Source organism: Cherax quadricarinatus, chromosome 11, assembly GCF_038502225.1.
Source record: "Cherax quadricarinatus isolate ZL_2023a chromosome 11, ASM3850222v1, whole genome shotgun sequence".
NCBI classification, from domain to species: domain Eukaryota; kingdom Metazoa; phylum Arthropoda; class Malacostraca; order Decapoda; family Parastacidae; genus Cherax; species Cherax quadricarinatus.
Window position 1 is genome coordinate 13,153,332 of NC_091302.1, and position 19,023 is coordinate 13,172,354.

At 42.9% G+C, this 19,023-nt stretch overlaps 1 protein-coding gene across 2 annotated transcripts in view; it reads right to left on the bottom strand.

Moving 5' to 3' along the window:
* Nucleotides 1-19,023, bottom strand: part of LOC128687702 (neuroligin-4, X-linked) — a 328,474-nt gene that overhangs the window by 16,370 nt on the left and 293,081 nt on the right. For both annotated transcript variants that reach the window (XM_053775304.2, XM_053775303.2), the window contains 3 exons: nucleotides 15,271-15,495; nucleotides 12,910-13,041; nucleotides 11,935-12,086 (listed from right to left, as the gene is read on the bottom strand). In XM_053775304.2, coding sequence (XP_053631279.1) covers nucleotides 11,935-12,086; nucleotides 12,910-13,041; nucleotides 15,271-15,495 — 509 coding nt within the window. The remainder of the gene's footprint in view (nucleotides 1-11,934; nucleotides 12,087-12,909; nucleotides 13,042-15,270; nucleotides 15,496-19,023) is intronic.

The following is a 19,023-nucleotide window of genomic DNA, read 5'->3' on the forward strand; positions in this document are numbered from 1 at the left end:
ATGGGTGACTAACATAGACCAAGGCATGGATGACTAACATAGACCAAGGTATGGGTGACTAACATACACCAAGGCATGGGTGACTAATGACTAACATAGACCAAGGCATGGATGGCTAACATAGACCAAGGTATGGATGACTAACATAGACCAAGGCATGGGTGACTAACATAGACCAAGGTATGGGTGACTAACATAGACCAAGGCATGGATGGCTAACATAGACCAAGGTATGGATGACTAACATAGACCAAGGCATAGATGACTAACATAGACCAAGGCATGGATGACTAACGTAGACCAAGGCATGGATGACTAACATAGACCAAGGCATGGATGACTGGCATAGACCAATGCATGGATGACTAACATAGACCAAGGTATGGATGACTAACATAGACCAAGGTATGGATGACTAACATAGACCAAGGCATGGATGACTAACATAGACCAAGGTATGGAAGACTAACATAGACCAAGGCATGGATGACTAACATAGACCAAGGTATGGAAGACTAACATAGACCAAGGTATGGATGCCTAACATAGACCAAGGTATGGATGACTAACTTAGACCAAGGTATGGATGACTAACATAGACCAAGGCATGTATGACTAACATAGACCAAGGCATGGATGATTAACATAGACCAAGGTATGGATGACTAACATAGACCAAGGTATGGATGGCTAACATAGACCAAGGCATGGATGACTAACATAGAACAAGGTATGGATGACTAACATAGACCAAGGTATCGATGACTAACATAGACCAAGGCATGGATGACTAACATGGAACAAGGTATGGATGACTAACATAGACCAAGGTATCGATGGCTAACATAGACCAAGGAATGGACGACTAACATAGACCAAGGCATGGATGACTAACATAGACCAAGGCATGGATGACTAACATAGACCAAGGTATGGATGACTAACATAGACCAAGGTATCGATGACTAACATAGACCAAGGCATGGATGACAAACATAGACCAAGGCATGGATGACTCACATAGACCAAGGTATGGATGACTCACATAGACCAAGGTATGGATGACTAACATAGACCAAGGTATGGATGACTAACATAGACCAAGGTATGGATGACTAACATAGACCAAAGCATGGATGACTAACATAGACCAAGGTATGGAAGACTAACATAGACCAAGGCATGGATGACTAACATAGACCAAGGTATGGAAGACTAACATAGACCAAGGTATGGATGCCTAACATAGACCAAGGTATGGATGACTAACTTAGACCAAGGTATGGATGACTAACATAGACCAAGGCATGTATGACTAACATAGACCAAGGCATGGATGACTAACATAGACCAAGGTATGGATGACTAACATAGGCCAAGGTATGGATGGCTAACATAGACCAAGGCATGGATGATTAACATAGAACAAGGTATGGATGACTAACATAGACCAAGGTATCGATGACTAACATATACCAAGGCATGGATGACTAACGTGGAACAAGGTATGGATGACTAACATAGACCAAGGTATCGATGGCTAACATAGACTAAGGAATGGACAACTAACATAGACCAAGGCATGGATGACTAACATAGACCAAGGCATGGATGACTAACATAGACCAAGGCATGGATGACTAACATAGACTAAGGCATGGATGACTAACATAGACCAAGGTATGGGTGACTAACATAGACCAAGGTATCGATGACTAACATAGACCAAGGCATGGATGACTAACATAGACCAAGGCATGGATGACTCACATAGACCAAGGTATGGATGACTCACATAGACCAAGGTATGGATGACTAACATAGACCAAGGTATGGATGACTAACATAGACCAAGGTATGGATGACTAGCATAGACCAAAGTATGGATGACTAACATAGACCAAGGGATGGATGACTAACATAGACCAAGGCATGGATGACTAACATAGACCAAGGCATGGATGACTAACATAGACCAAGGCATGGATGACTAACATAGACCAAGGCATGGATGACTAACATAGACGAAGGCATGGATGACTAACTGTCAGCAGTGAGCACGCTTGAAGAAAATCGCCACAGGGAGCAGTCACAAGCTTGTCACTGCGCGTGCTTTTGTTGTTGTAGCAGTGGCTTTGTAGTAGTGGCTGTTGTTGTGGTAGCAGTGGCTTTGTAGTAGTGGCTGTTGTTGTGGTAGTAGTGGCTGTTGTTGTGGTAGCAGTGGCTTTGTAATAGTTGCTGTTGTTGTGGTAGTAGTGGCTGTTGTTGTGGTAGTTGTGGCTTTGTAGTAGTGGCTGTTGTTGTGGTAGTAGTGGCTTTGTAGTAGTGGCTGTTGTTGTGGTAGTAGTGGCTTTGTAGTAGTGGCTGTTGTTGTGGTAGCAGTAGCTTTGTAGTAGTGGCTGTTGTTGTAGTAGCAGTGGTTTTGTAGTATTGGCTGTTGTTGTGGTAGTAGTGGCTTTGTAGTAGTGGCTGTTGTTGTAGTAGCAGTGGTTTTGTAGTAGTGGCTGTTGTTGTGGTAGCAGTGGTTTTGTAGTAGTGGCTGTTGTTGTAGCCGTTGATGTTATTGTCGTGGTGACTGTAGCTGTTGCTGGTGCTGTGGTGGTGGATCTTCTTGTTGTGGTGGTAGCTATTGTTATTGTGGTGATGGTGGCTGTGGCTGTTGTTAATGTGGCGGTGGTGGTTGTTGTGGTGGTGGTTGTTGTCGTGGTGGGGGTGGCTGTTCTTGTGGAGGTAGCCGTTGTTGTTGTAGTTTCTGCTGTGGCTGTTCTTGTGGTGGTGTCTGTTATTGTTGTTGTTGTGAAGGTGCCTGTTGCTGTTGTTGTGGTGGTGGGTATCATTGTTATTGTGATGGTGGTTGTTAATGTTGTTGTTAGGGTAGTGGATGTGGCTCTTGTTGTGGTGGTGGCTGTTGTTGTGGCGGTGGTTGTGACTGCGACTGTGACTGCTGTGGTGGTTATGGTTGTTATTGTGGCCGTGGTTGTTGTAGTTGTGTTGTTGTGGTGGGTACGTTGTTGTTGTAGTCTGTGTGGCTGTTCTTGTGGTGGTGGTACGTTGTTGTTGTAGTTGTGTTGTTTGTGGTGGGTATCATTGTTATTGTGATGGTGGTTGTTAATGTTGTTGTTAGGGTAGTAGTGGCTGTTGTTGTGGCGGTGGTTGTGACTGCGACTGTGATTGCTGTGGTGGTTATGGTTGTTATTGTGGCCGTGGTTGTTGTAGTTGTGTTGTTGTGGTGGGTACGTTGTTGTTGTAGTTGTGTTGTTGTGGTGGGTACGTTGTTGTTGTAGTTGTGTTGTTGTGGTGGGTACGTTGTTGTTGTAGTTGTGTTGTTGTGGTGGGTACGTTGTTGTTGTAGTTGATTTGATTTCTATGGTAGTTATTGTTTTGGTTACTATTTTTGTTTTTGTTGCTGTTCTGGTTGATTTGGTTGTTGTTGAGATTACTATGGTAGTTGTTGTGGTTGATGTGGTTGTTGTGGTAGTGGCTGTAGTTGTAATGTTTGCTTATTGTTTATGTTGTGGTTGTTGTTGTGGTAGCTATGATTATTTTCGTAGTTGCTTTCTTATTTTAGTCTGATTGTTGTTGCGGTTGTTTTGGCTGTAGTGGTAGTTGTAACTGCTTTTATGGTAGCTGTGTTTCTGTTGTGTTGATGCGGCTGTTTTTGTGATTGCTGTGGTTGTTATTGTGGTTCGGGTGGCTGTAGTTGTTACTGTGGTGACTGTGGGTATTAGTGTAGTAGCTGTGATTATTGCAGGTGCGGTGGTTGTTGTTGTTGTTGTGGCTATGGTTGTTGATGTGGTGGTTGTCACTGTGGTTGCAATGATGGCTGTGGTTATTAGTGTGGTGGTTGTCACTGTGGTTGCAATGATGGCTGTGGTTATTAGTGTGGTTGCGGTGGCTTTCGTTGTGGTGGCTGTGGTTATTAGTGTGGTTGCGGTGGTTTTCGTTGTGGCGGCTGTAGCTATTATGGTTGCAGTCCTCAGTCAGATGACCAGTTCTCAGTCAGATGACCAGTCCTTAGTCAGATGACCAGTTCTCAGTCAGATGACCAGTCCTCACTCAGATGACCAGTCCTCAGTCAGATGACCATTCCTCAGTCAGATGACCAGTACTCAGTCAGATGACCAGTTGTCAGTCACATAACCAGTCCTTAGTCAGATGACCAGTTCTCAGTCAGATGACCAGTCCTCACTCAGATGACCAGTCCTCAGTCAGATGACCAGTTCTCAGTCAAATGACCAGTTCTCAGTCAGATGACCAGTCCTCAGTCAGATGACCAGTCCTCAGTCAGATGACCAGTCCTCAGTCAGATGACCAGTCCTCAGTCAGATGACCAGTCCTCAGTCAGATGACCTTTCCTCAGTCAGATGACCAGTTCTCAGTCAGATGGCCAGTTCTCAGTCAGATGACCAGTCCTCAGTCAGATGACCAGTCCTCAGTCAGATGACCAGTCCTCAGTCAGATGACCAGTACTCAGTCAGATGACCAGTTGTCAGTCAAATAACCAGTCCTCAGTCAGATGACCTTTCCTCAGTCAGATGACCAGTTCTCAGTCAGATGGCCAGTTCTCAGTCAGATGACCAGTCCTCAGTCAGATGACCAGTCCTCAGTCAGATGACCAGTCCTCGGTCAGATGATCAGTCCTCAGTCAGATGACCAGTCGTCAGTCAGATGACCAGTCCTCAGTCAGATGACCAGTTCTCAATCAGATGACCAGTCCTCATTCAGATGACCAGTTCTCAATCAGATGACCAGTTCTCAATCAGATGACCAGATCTCAGTCAGATGACCAGTCCTCAGTCAGATGACCAGTCCTCGGTCAGATGACCAGTCCTCAGATGACCAGTCCTCATTCAGATGACCAGTTCTCAATCAGATGACCAGTTCTCAATCAGATGACCAGTTCTCAGTCAGATGACCAGTCCTCAGTCAGATGACCAGTCCTCGGTCAGATGACCAGTCCTCAGATGACCAGTGACCAGTCCTCAGTCAGATGACCAGTGACCAATACTCAGTCAGATGACCAGTCAGTCTCAGTCAGATGACCAGTCCTCAGTCAGATGACCAGTCCTTAGTCAGTCAGTCAGATGACCAGTTCTCAAGTCAGATGAGTCCTCGGTCAGATGACCAGTCCTCAGATGACCAGTCGTCAGTCAGGTGACCAGTCCTCAGTCAGATGACCAGTCCTCAATCAGATCAGATGACCAGTCCTCTCAGTCAGATGACCAGTAAGACACTCAGTCAGATGACCAGTCAGTCTCAGTCTATGGAACTGAACTTCTCAGTACGACTTTAAGGGTGATGACCAGTCCTCGGTCAGATCAGACCAGTCCTCAGTCAGATGACCAGTCAGTCCTCACTCTGACCAGTCTCAGTCAGATCAGATGATGACCAGTCCTCAGTCAGATCAGTCCTCAATCAGATGACCAGTCCTCAGTCAGATGACCTTTCCTCAGTCAGTCAGATGACCAGTTCTCAGTCCTCAGTCAGATGACCAGTCAGTCAGATCAAGTCAGATGACCAGTCCTCAGATGACCAGTCGTCAGTCAGATGACCAGTCGTCAGTCAGATGACCAGTCCTCAGTCAGATGACCAGTCCTCAGTCAGATGACCAGTCCTCAGTCAGATGACCAGTCCTCAGTCAGATGACCAGTCCTCAGTCAGATGACCAGTCCTCAGTCAGATGACCAGTCCTCAGTCAGATGACCAGTCGTCAGTCAGATGACCAGTCGTCAGTCAGATGACCAGTTCTCAATCAGATGACCAGTCCTCATTCAGATGACCAATTCTCAGTCAGATGACCAGTCCTCAGTCAGATGACCAGTCCTCGGTCAGATGACCAGTCCTCAGATGACCAGTCGTCAGTCAGATGACCAGTCGTCAGTCAGATGACCAGTCCTCAGTCAGATGACCAGTCCTCAGTCAGATGACCAGTCCTCAATCAGATGACCAGTCCTCAGTAGGATAACCAAAAGCTCCAGCGGCGGGTCATCATATGACTAAAACCCGCGTCAGGAAACACCTGCCTTGTTTCCTGACAAATGTTACCTGTCCTGGCTGCAGGTCAGATGGAAAGAGGATGCCTTTGAGGCTTGGCAGATCTTTATCAATCTCAATATTATATGCTACCAGAGCAAGTGTCAGTATTATTCCAGCCCTCAACCACTTCTCAGTGAATCCACAACAAAAATGTCAGCATGGGGCAGAATTGTTGATTTGTGAGTAATTGCATGAGGGGTCTTGTGTGTGGATAGACGTCTGCAGGAACGCCCCTCATCAGCCTGCCTCTACTATGCTGCATTGCAACCGGCTCCCTTGCATCCTACTCTCGTCTCCCATCCCGCAAACGTTCGTCTGCTGTGTGCACTGTTTGCAGTTGTGTGCAGTCATTTCCAGCCGTTTTTGTTGGTTCCTGCAATGAGTTTAAATGCAGTCACTCCAAGCCAGGACGCCATTTTCAAGCAAGCCAGCCTGCCCTAAGTGCCTCATTGGTCTTCTCTGTTTATTCAAATGTCTGCCTGCATTGTGTAATTCGCTGTTAAATTGCAATTTTTCAGTGTAAGAAACATTTTGCTTATTTGTTGCATTTTTAAGTCAGAGAATTACTTTCTGAAGCGCAGTAACCATGGTTCAGATATATATACGTCTGGTTGCCATGACAACATCCATCGTCAGTAAGTACCCACTTTCATTATTTATATTTCTCTTTGCATACTTATAATTGCTTCCAGATCCAAGGGAAGATTCCAAGTGTTTATTACTTTGTTTATAATAAGGTTAGAGGTGTATGCAAAACCTTGGTCATTTTTCTGTAATTTGTGTAATAATTGAAGGAGATAATAGTGTTTATGTGAGTGTTGCGATGTATCTTTAATACGACTTTTAAAAAGTGTTAAGTCATGTGAGAACCTATATTCTCTACAATTTCCTTATTTATTGTAATCAGGTAAGTACAATGTAATCAGTGTAATTCAAAAGAAATTAATATTCTGATTAAGAAAATGTATTAAACACTTGGAAATGTCATTGAATTTCAATAAATGCATGTGCGTGACGACGATGCTCGAAAAAATGGCGGAGCAAAAACATTAACTAAAGAGTGTTGCAGAATTTAATCGTAGATCATCGATAGAAAAGGAACCTGCAAAAATAAGGGCCCATGAAATATGTTAATATAACGTGTCTCTGGAAAGGTCCAGATATATAGTGAAATCATCAAAATAAGGATGATACAAATGAATAACGGGAACAGTAGCTGGGAGTTTACATTACCTACCACATGTATCATCTAATAAATAATGTATACCTCCCAGTGTGTATTACACCACATAACAGGTAAGGTACATAGTTATTGGCCAATATTGGTTTACCTTCCTGTTAGGAGACATTAGGATGTATCACCCATGGAATATATGGATAAGTGCAACTAATGTTTTTTTATTATTTTAATAATATAATAATAATACTTGAGTCAAGTCACATGAGTTTTCCTAATCATACAGTCTACTAAATAATCCAGATTTACTGGCTTAAATTTTCTCGTAAATATTCAGGAACTGTAAGTTTATAATTTAAGGTTCCGAATTGTGGGTGGGAGCTGAGATGGTGGGCACTGAAGGGACAATGATGTGATCCATTGTCAGAGAAGTCCCACACGTCTCCGAGGTACATCTATATCTGTTTTAAATGGGAGTTCTCCCCAGTTATGTGAGTGAAAGGTTAATTCAAGATTGTGCTTGTAAAATTCACCCACATGATTTCTCACAAGGTGTGTAAGTAATTTAAATACTCAAATTCCTGTTAGATTTGCTGTTTCTCCTAAGACAGTGATGCAGTGTCGTCTGCTCAATCTTGTGTGGCCATCTGTGGGTCGTGTAACAACTCTTCCAGCATCTCTGAATGACCATTGGGGATTTAGTGCTTATCTTTGATTCACTGTTCCAGCTTCTTATCTTTAAACTAAGAGTTGTGACCTTTTTTGTGGATATTATAGCATTTTGTGTACAATTATTTGACACTTTTGTTTCGAGACATATTTGACAGGCTCTATGTACATATCTTAGTGTAGTACCTCTACCTCAGCGCACTTTAGTTTCTCTTATCTTTGAATATTATAAACCCCTGTGTGTGTGACATTATATCATGTCATTATAATATGCTAAGATATTTTTCAAGTGCACATAGTAAGATTCATGTAAAACTATAATATTTAAAACTGAGTATTAACACTAGTGAAATATCTTTCTTCCAAGTGACTTTTTTCAGTAATTTTGAGTCAGTGACACTGCAGCCATCAGTAGCGTCTTACGGAATTATGTGTATTGCTTGTTAAAGTGTTTTACTGCCTCTCTTTATTATATTTTCCGTGTGCAATGTAATTTTAATTATTTTTCATGAGTGCATTAGCAAATCAGTGTAATTTATTTTCACTGTAATCTTTCATTAAGTTCTAAATGTTGAATAAAGTTCTAACATTCATTCCTGTGTGTTGATTGGTGCAATTTTCCGTCAATTGTTCATCACAATTGTTCATCACAGTTTAAAGTATCTTGTGCTTGCATTTGTCTCATTGATCACCGTGTCTTATGCTTGCTTTTGCCTCATTGTACATAGTGTAAGTACTGTACACAGGCTATAATACACTGAAAATACCAGCTTGTTTCGGCGAAGGAAATATAATTTAGTTATTCTCTGCTGTTTTTTGCTTGTTCCCAAGCAGTAATGACATTACAGCAAAGTGTGCAGGCCATATCTGCACTTGTGTTCGTAATAGTATGGTTATTGTTGTGGTTGCCATGGTTGTTGTGACTCCTTGGTTGCTTCACTCATCTAGCCGTTGTTGTTGTTGCCGTGGTGGTTGCTGTTGTGGCTGCTGTGATTCTCGTGGTGACTCCTTGGCTACTTCACTCATACAATCGTTGTGTTTGCTGTGGTTGTTTTTGTAGTTGTTGTGGTTGTCGTGGTTGTTGTGGTTGCTATGGTTAGTGTTGTTGCTGTGGTGGTGGTTGTTGTGGCGGCTTCACTCATTCAGCCATTGTTGTTGTGGTTGATGTGGTTGCTATGGTTGTGGTAACTCCCTATCTGCTTCACTCATCCAGTCATTGTTGTTGTGGTTGATGTGGTAGATTTTGTGGTTGTTGTTGTGGTGGCTCATTGGACTCCTCACTCATCTATTGTGATTTTTTCTTGTATCTGTCTCACAGCCTGCCTGTTTCTAACACTGTTTATATCTGTTTCTGTCCATCACCATTTTTGTCTGTCTACATTTCTGTCTATCACTGTTTCTGTTTGTCATTGTTTATGTCTATCACTGTTTCTGCCTGTCACTGCCTGTCTTTGTCTCTGGTGCTGTCCCTGTCAGGCACGTGATGAAATATTTCTATGCCGCCATGCAGATTACATTATTATTTTAAGGTCTATACTGTTGCATTCGCATGCAAATGCCATGCTGCCAACAACAGTTAGAAAAAGACACAAACTGCAGAACAAGCTTTTATTGGGACAACGCTTCGCCCTGAGTAAAGCTTTATCAAGCTATGATTTGATAATTCTCGTTAAAGAGAAATATGACTCAATGTAGCTGTACACAGAGCGAAACATAACTTGATAAAGCCCTATACAGATCGAAAAATAAACTGATAAAGCTCTTTATAGAGTGAAACATGACTTGTTAAAATAGTATACAGAGCGAAACGCTGTCTCACTAAATGTTTAATCTTCAGCCTGTTTCTTTTCTTCTCCACATCAAGTTGGCTTTCTCTGTTTTATTATACAAACGTCAACAAACCATGGTGAGTCAACAAACCATGGTACGTCAACAAACCATGGTACGTCAACAAACCACGGTACGTCAACAAACTATGGTACGTCAACAAACCACGGTACGTCAACATATGTGATACTCTCATGCTGCTGAGGTTAGTGAAAAACGTCTCAGGTGGATCAAATATAATGTTTTACATAGCCATCTAACCATCTGATATTAATATCAAAAGTAAACATTGACAGTAAGGTGGGCAGTTTATTTCCAAATCTGGCTCGGGACTTGCACCCTTTCTCTAATTATAATTTGTCAGAGCGCTTGTTAGAATTTGTTTTTTCCTGGAATCGTTTGAGGAACTTTGTGTTATATTGAATATTTATTCAATTATTGGGTTTAAAAGAAAGTTTTATACTTGGTATATATTGTGATAAATTTATCTGTCTTGTTGTGTATGAGAGTAACAGTGTATATACACCTGGAGAGATGTATACCTCAGTATGTATGCTTAATTCCCAGATTTAGAACATAACACAAGAAAGAAGGAACCATGCAGCAGGCCTACTGGCCCATGCGAGGCAGGTCCAAGTCTCATACCGGATTCAGGTATTGGCTTGCGAGGTCGTAAAAACACTTCCGTAAACAACTTACGGAAAGGGCAGAGTTGGAATCCATATCAATCCAATACTAATACTAGCAGGGCGGTGGTTAACACTCTGGCCTGCTTGGTTCAGTGTTGGCTTGCGATGAGTTCCAACCCGTTGGGAACACTCTGGTATAGATAAATGGTTCAGAGAACCCACAATTTGATAATTTAAACACATGTGCAACACTTAGGTACTTTTTTACTGTGGAAACGTTTTGCCACACAATGGATTCATCAGTTCAACACAAAGAAGAATGGTGAAGATCAGAAGGAGTTTGAGGTAATCAGTCTCTCAGCCTGGTGTCGATGTAATCAGTCTCTCAGCCTGGTGTCCATGTAATCAGTCCATCATTATTGATAAGAATACAGCATATGCGCAAAGAAAGGACTTATATACTGCAGATAAGTGAGGTGAAGCAGTAGTAGGCAGTGTGACGTGACCTTGGAAAAATCCATAGGTCGGAGTGGGCTATGCCTACAGGTTTAAGCAAGTGTACAATTCCTTGTATCAAGATATCAAGATATTGCTGTCTGATAGGAATGTAGATAAATGGTTCAGAGAACCGACAAGTTGATAAATTAGGCAAGGTGACACCGCCTACATCTACTGCACTTCACCTATCTGCAGTATATGAGCCCCTTTTCGCGCATATGCTGATTACATCGACTCCAAGCTGAGGGACTGATTACCTCAAACCAGTTCTGATCATCATCTTTCTTCTTCGTATTGGAATAATGAAGCCACTGGTTGGCGAAATGCTTCCACAATACAGATACCTAATTTATCAAAAAGATAAATTAGGTGTCTGATAATTTATCAAAAACACTGGGAACAGATGATCATGTTGAAAATAATCCTCTGTTACCCGTGTTTATATTTCCACTTGTAGGAATTTATCATTGTCTTTCAAACCTCCGTTGAGTGATGGTGAAATAAAGTATCCTTTGACTGGTGGTAAACAGATAAGATGCCGTCTTAATGACCCTTTTGTATAGTTGATGAGACGCCACCATACAGGACGTCACCTCTAATCAGCACTTACGGTGAAAAGCTAAGTCATTGTATTCAGTGAATCATCTGAGAATAAATTACAATAATTTGTGACTCACTTATGGGGGTTTCCACACTGAAATGTGCTTCCTGGGCTCCATAGGACATCTGGTATCTGATTCAAACCTTCAAGAACTTTTGGTGATTGTTTATGTTTCAAACACATTGTGGCACATGATCAGTGACAAAGTTGCTTCGAGAGAGGCTAAGCTGAACATTTTCTTCTTTATATTGCTTCTAGTGCCACGATTACAGAAGAAATGTTCAATTTCCCATTTTGGACACCTACGTGACTGAAACCACAGAAGACTGGATACCTACGTAACTGAAACCACGGAAGACTGGCCACTGACGTGACTGAAACCACGGAAGTGGCAGAAGATACCGGCAAGAACTACATCAAAGAATCATCCCAGTGCTACAACTTAGGGATTAAGGTTAAGCTGGTATGCATTATAGAAAAACATGTGAGGGACTTACCCGGACTTGGCAAAGTTGGTCCAGTATCTCATGATGAGCTCTGAGACGAGTGCGTCTGGCCGGGTGAAGTTAGTAGTCCAGTGGCCTGGGTTGTCCATGAACGGGGCACCGAACACCAGGGGCACCTCAGATCCGAACACACTGCCCAGCCGCTGAAACACCGCGGAGAACACCAGGGGAGAAAAAACACCGTCAATTAACGTCATTCCTTGGTAATCCGTGAGTAAATTTAAACACATATGCAACCTCTGGGTATCTTTAATGTAGACGTTCCGCCATCCAATGGCTTTATCAATACAAATTCTAGGACATAATTTGAAGACAATAGTACTATACACAAGAGATGAGGTAAGAAGTCCCTTAGCCTTAGAGTTGGTGTGAAGAGCACCGTAGTCCTGAAGAACCCAAGGCATAGGGACTGCTTACCTTATCTTTTATATACAGTTTTACTGTCTTCAAATTATGTCCTAGAATTTGTATTAATAAAGCCACTGAATGGCGAAACGTCTACATTAAAGATACCCAGATGCTGCATATGTGTCTAGTTCTCATCTTGTCGGTATCCTATACCATTCATGTACAATCCGGGAGTAATTTATCATTCCCATTACGAAGACTTGAAAACAACGGGCACGGATTTCTGCCCACAGATACTGGCAAAGCAAAGACCGTGTTACTATTAGCGGACGAACGGAGGATCGACCCTCCACCACTCATTGTGCTCAATGATCCACGTCAGGTTAATGCTTCATAAAATTAATAATAATAATAATGGCGGAAAAATTAAAAGCTACATTATTACCACAATTAAACCTGTTATTTCACATCCATTAATAAGCAATTATTAGATCAACGTCTCTAAAACTTACAAAAATATGAATTAAATTGGTCTTATTACCAGATTGGGACACGAACACAATTTGCAATACAGAATGGGAAAGTGGGAACAATTTACGTGACTAAATTGGGACGTACCTGTCGATCTTTCTCGTGGTGGTTGAAAACGTACATGTAAGCGTCCGCTCGTCCGCTGATAGTCTCTCCGAACTTGGCCAGCGGGGCGAGGAAGCCTCCGTCACTCAGTGCCTCCACCGTCAGGTCCCGGACCTGATACAGCACGGTAGACAAGTGTTATTCTCTCACTATCACCAACACGACGCACCAACCTTTATTCCCGTCGGATGAAACACATTCACCATCATTCATTCAGTCATTGTCTTGCCAGAGGTGTGTTGACATCACAGTTTAGATGGTCCTCTGAACTGGAACACCTACACCCGCCCCTCAGAGTGCAGGTATTGTATTTCCCTGGAAATACAAATCCTCTAACAATTTTCTCTTGAAACCCTTCATAATTGCTCTCTTGCCAATACTCCACAGCACATCAAGTCATAAAAATCAATTGTGTCCACTCGATTCAGTCTACCGTACTCGCGTAAGCCTGTTAAATGTTTCTTCCTTAGCACTCAGAGCCTCCTCTTACCACTCCCTTCAACCTCATCATCTCCTCCCTCCAAATTCTCTGAATAATATTCACATCATACAGCCCTCAAACACGACATCTGCCTCCAGTTTCCTCCTCGCTGCAACGTTTAAACCCAATTCTTCACACTCATATAACAGTTTTGGTGCCGCTATAATCTGGCACATTCCCCTTTTTTATCTCCAAGGAAAAGGGTCTTTTTCTTCAAGTAGAAAGCGTGTCTGTTTCGCGCAGAGGAGACGGAGGATCAAGCTTCCACTACGTCTAGCGCTGAATGACCCATATGGGTTTAAGGCTTAACATTAATACTACTACTTCTACTACTACTACTAATAATAATATTAATAATAATAAGTTTTAACAGATGCCTCAGTACACCATCCGCCTTTTCTCCCCTCGTCTGCTTTATGAACCCATCTGCCGGCTAGTCCGTTCCAAATATCTAAACTCATTTACCTCCACCATACTCTCTCCCTTTAAACTGACATCCAATCATTAATTTCCTATATGTTTTTGTTGCTCTCATCACCGTGCATTTTCCCGTGTTCACTTTTATTCACCTTCTTTTACGTACCTGCACAAATTCATCCACTAGTATATAAATTGCATCAGTGAAGAATAAATTTTAATATATTATAATTCTGATATTAGTAAAAAAATGTTACTAACATTGGTAGCAATATGTCTAGTTGCTCACGTTCCTATTATTAGAAGTATTATATCTAGTTGCTCATGTTCCTATATTAGATGTATTATATTCAGTTACTCATGTTCTCTCTTATTATATCAATTAATCGTTGATATTTTTCAGTAGTGGCCTCGTGGACCCAGTTGAATATAAGACGGCTTTCTCTTGTCTCTGATCCTTCTCTGAGCACTTGTCTCAGCGTGACTCTGCAGGGTTGCACCGGCTTAGCATTCTCTACACGGTCGAAGACCGTTCCTGAGTCTTAATAATTTGTGGATTCGAATATTATCTATCAATATTTATGGTAGAAGCGGAACTCGGAGAGCAGTCAAGTTCACTTGGTGAGATCCGGATACTTCGAGTGACACTAAGTACATAAATTAGTCGTGGAAAAATGATGAAAGCCTTTCACAGGTACATAGTCTAGGTCTACACAATATATACACCATTGGAACATTGTGATATTGATTTTATTAGATTTGAGCCCAGGATACTGGCATAAAATTTAATTGATTTCCTTTTCACAGGCGATGTATGATTTCGTTGGTTTCACGTTACACCGTGAAAATAATGATAATAACGCTGTTGCAAACGTGATTTTCTCCCCGAAGAAGCCACACTCCTTAGTTTTCTGCGGTCATCGTTGAACAATGGTACTTAATGGTTAATTATACTTGGAAAGTCTTCGTGGAAAGTTAGTGGTAGTTTGTCAGGGAACACGGCAGTGTCTCCTGACCCGAGTCTGTAAGAGTGGAGACAAATGGCGCAAAAACAACAGGTGAAGGGAAACAAATCGCAGAGTTCCACTATATTGAGACGTTTCGTCTCAGGCTTCTTGACGTTCCACCTACTCCAAAGGCTAAATGTCTAAGTAAAGTTTGTGCCTTCAACTGTGTCGTTTTTTTCATGCATTTGTCAAATGGTTGAGCTTATACTGTCGTACTGGTGCTGGGTTTTCTGCACAGTACATAAAAAGTTAACGTAAACTTTTTGATTAGCACATTCAAGTATTTAAGAGACACCTATGCAGGCACTAAGGCAGTTATTGCTGTAGGTTTTGCTTAGGAGGGGTGAATAAGCTCCTGGTGGGCGAAACGTGCCCTCAAGAAATGTTTTAATATCAGAATTCGTGTCCTTCTAATATGCCCTGTTTGCGTTAACTCACCTGGACGGGGTGTTGAGCTGGGTTGCCCCAGTCCGTGTATTCCTTGGTGATGGCCAGGTAGATCTCCTGAAGGTGGTGGTGATAGATGTTCCTCACGTAAGTTCTCAGGAGTCGCTTACGTTCCTGCACGTCCAGCCCCTCGGTGGCCTGCTTGCTGTTGAGTTCAGGGTATCCGTCTGCTTCCGTCACGCCGAAGAGGACGCTCAGCTGTTTTCCCTCCAGGACCTAGTGAGAGGGAGAGAGGATATGTAAACGGGTGTCGGGAACTTATGGAAAACTCTTACTCCATCCACTGAAAAGTCTTAGGAACTGGAGCTGTTGTGGTTAAAATTCTAAATATGTCTGACATCGCTTCAAACAGTTCTGAAACGTCAAGATACGCAATAACAACAAGTTTATCTCTCGTTCTTCTGTATATGAAAATGCTTCATTAATTTTTAATAGTAATCCCCTTTATTAGATTAAATTTGATTACCTTCCTTTACTCAGGCCTGGAATGACACCTAAGGTTTTAACACTTCCCCACGAATGTATTAACAAGGATTACAATAATATATGCTTTATTAAAAGGCGATATGCACAGCTTTAAGAATAGGTACAATAGAGCATACGAGGCTAAGAGGGAATGAAAAAAGTCTCACACTCACACACACACACACACACACACATATCACACAAACACACACACACACACTTCTTATACACAGTAGAGCTACAAGTGGAGGGAGAAGCAGGAAGGCAAGGACGAATGAAGCCAAACTACAAGAAAGGGGACTACACAGGAATGAGGAACTACCTGAACGGGGTTCAGTGGGACAGAGAACTGGCAGGGAAACCAGTTAATGAGATGATGGAATATGTAGCAACAAAATGCAAGGAGGCTGAGGAGAGGTTTGTACCCAAGGGTAACAAGATTAATGAAAAAGCCAGGATGAGCCCATGGTTTACCCAAAGGTGCAGGGAGGCAAAAACCAAGTGTGCTAGGGAATGGAAGAAATATAGAAGGCAAAGGACCCAGGAGAATAAGGAGAACAGTCGTAGAGCCAGAAACGAATATGCACAGATAAGAAGGGAGTCCCAAAGACAATATCAAAATGACATAGCAGCGAAAGCCAAATCTGACCCGAAACTGTTGTACAGCCGCATCAGGAGGAAAACAACAGTCAAGGACCAGGTAATCAGGCTATGGAAGGAAGGAGGAGAGACAACAAGAAATGACCGTGAAGTATGTGAGGAACTCAACAAGAGATTCAAAGAAGTGTTTACAGAGGAGACAGAAGGAGCTCCAGAAAGACGGAGAGGTGGGGTACACCACCATGTGCTGGACACAGTGCACACAACCGAGGAAGAAGTGAAGAGGCTTCTGAGTGAGCTAGATACCTCAAAGGCAATGGGGCCAGATAACATCTCCTCATGGGTATTGAGAGAGGGAGCAGAGGAGCTATGTGTACCCCTAACAACAATATTCAATACATCTATCGAAACAGGGAGATTGCCTGAGGCATGGAAAACAGCAAATGTAGTCCCAATCTTTAAAAAAGGAGACAGACATGAAGCATTAAACTACAGACCAGTGTCACTGACATGTATAGTATGCAAAATCATGGAGAAGATTATCAGGAGAAGAGTGGTGGAACACCTAGAAAGGAACGATCTCATCAAAAGCAGCCAACATGGTTTCAGGGACGGGAAATCCTGTGTCAGAAACCTACTGGAGTTCTATGACATGGTGACAGCAGTAAGGCAAGAGAGAGAGGGGTGGGTGGATTGCATTTTCTTGGACTGCAAGAAGGCGTTTGACACAGTTCCACACAAGAGATTGGTGCAAAAACTGGAGGACCAAGCAGGGATAACAGGGAAGGCACTACAATGGATCAGGGAATACTTGTCAGGAAGACAGCAGCGAGTCATGGTACGTAGCGAGGTGTCAGAGTGGGCACCTGTGACCAGCGGGGTCCCGCAGGGGTCAGTCCTAGGACCAGTGCTGTTTCTGGTATTTGTGAACGACATGACGGAAGGAATAGACTCTGAGGTGTCCCTGTTTGCCTATGACGTGAAGTTGATGAGAAGAATTCACTCGATCGAAGACCAGGCAGAACTACAAAGGGATCTGGACAGGCTGCAGACCTGGTCCAGCAATTAGCTCCTGGAGTTCAATCCCACCAAGTGCAAAGTCATGAAGATTGGGGAAGGGCAAAGAAGACCGCAGACGGAGTACAGTCTAGGGGGCTAGAGACTACAAACCTCACTCAAGGAAAAAGATCTTGGGGTGAGTATAACACCAGGCACATCTCCTGAAGCGCACATCAACCAAATAACTGCTGCAGCATATGGGCGCCTAGCAAACCTCAGAACAGCATTCCGACATCTTAATAAGGAATCATTCAGGACCCTGTACACCGTGTACGTTAGGCCCATATTGGAGTATGCGGCACCAGTTTGGAACCCACACCTAGCCAAGCATGTGAAGAAACTAGAGAAAGTGCAAAGGTTTGCAACAAGACTAGTCCCAGAGCTAAGAGGTATGTCCTACGAGGAGAGGTTAAGGGAAATCAACCTGACGACACTGGAGGACAGGAGAGATAGGGGGGACATGATAACGACATACAAAATACTGAGAGGAATTGACAAGGTGGACAAAGACAGGATGTTCCAAAGATTGGACACAGTAACAAGGGGACACAGTTGGAAGCTGAAGACACAGATGAATCACAGGGATGTTAGGAAGTATTTCTTCAGCCACAGAGTAGTCAGTAAGTGGAATAGTTTGGGAAGCGATGTAGTGGAGACAGGATCCATACATAGCTTTAAGCAGAGGTATGATAAAGCTCACGGCTCAGGGAGAGTGACCTAGTAGCGATCAGTGAAGAGGCGGGGCCAGGAGCTCGGACTCGACCCCCGCAACCTCAACTAGGTGAGTACAACTAGGTGAGTACACACACACACACACACACACACACACACACACACACACACACACACACACACACAAAACAAGACTAGTCCCAGAGCTAAGGGGATTGTCCTACGAAGAAGAACGGTTAAGGGAAATCGGCCTGACGACACTGGGGGACAGGAGGGTCAGGGGAGACATGATAACGACATATAAAACACTGCGAGGAATTGACAAGGTGGACAAAGACAGGATGTTCCAGAGATGGGACACAGAAACAAGGGGTCACAATTGGAATTTGAATACTCCTATGAATCAAAGGGATGTTAGGAAGTATTTCTTCAGTCATAGAGTTGTCAGGAAGTGGAATAGCCTAGAAAGTGAGGTAGTGGAGGCGGGAACCATACATAGTTTTAAGACGAGGTTAGATACAGCTTATGGAGCAGGGAGAGAGAGAATATAGTAGCAACCAGTGAGGAGGCAGGGCCTCTTCACTGATTGCTATTTGGTGAGTACACACACGCACACACGCACACACACACACACACACACACACACGCACACACAAATAAATGAAAATAGAAGGACTAAAAAGCAAGGGAACCGGGGATAGCCGGGCTGAGAAAGAAGCATTGACGGAAAGGATCCAGAGCACAATGGAATGCGAGTGGAAAAAAGACTGAGTTTTGCATCACATTGGTGAAGATATCTACAGAGAGCAAGAAGTGGGACTAATGAGCTATTGCTCCTGAAGCAAGAATGCAGAACCTGGCAGATGAACTAGAAGTACTGAAGTGAAATATAGAGGCAGGGACTGATAGGAGCAATGTGATGGGTGCAGGAACATCAGCAGACAGTGA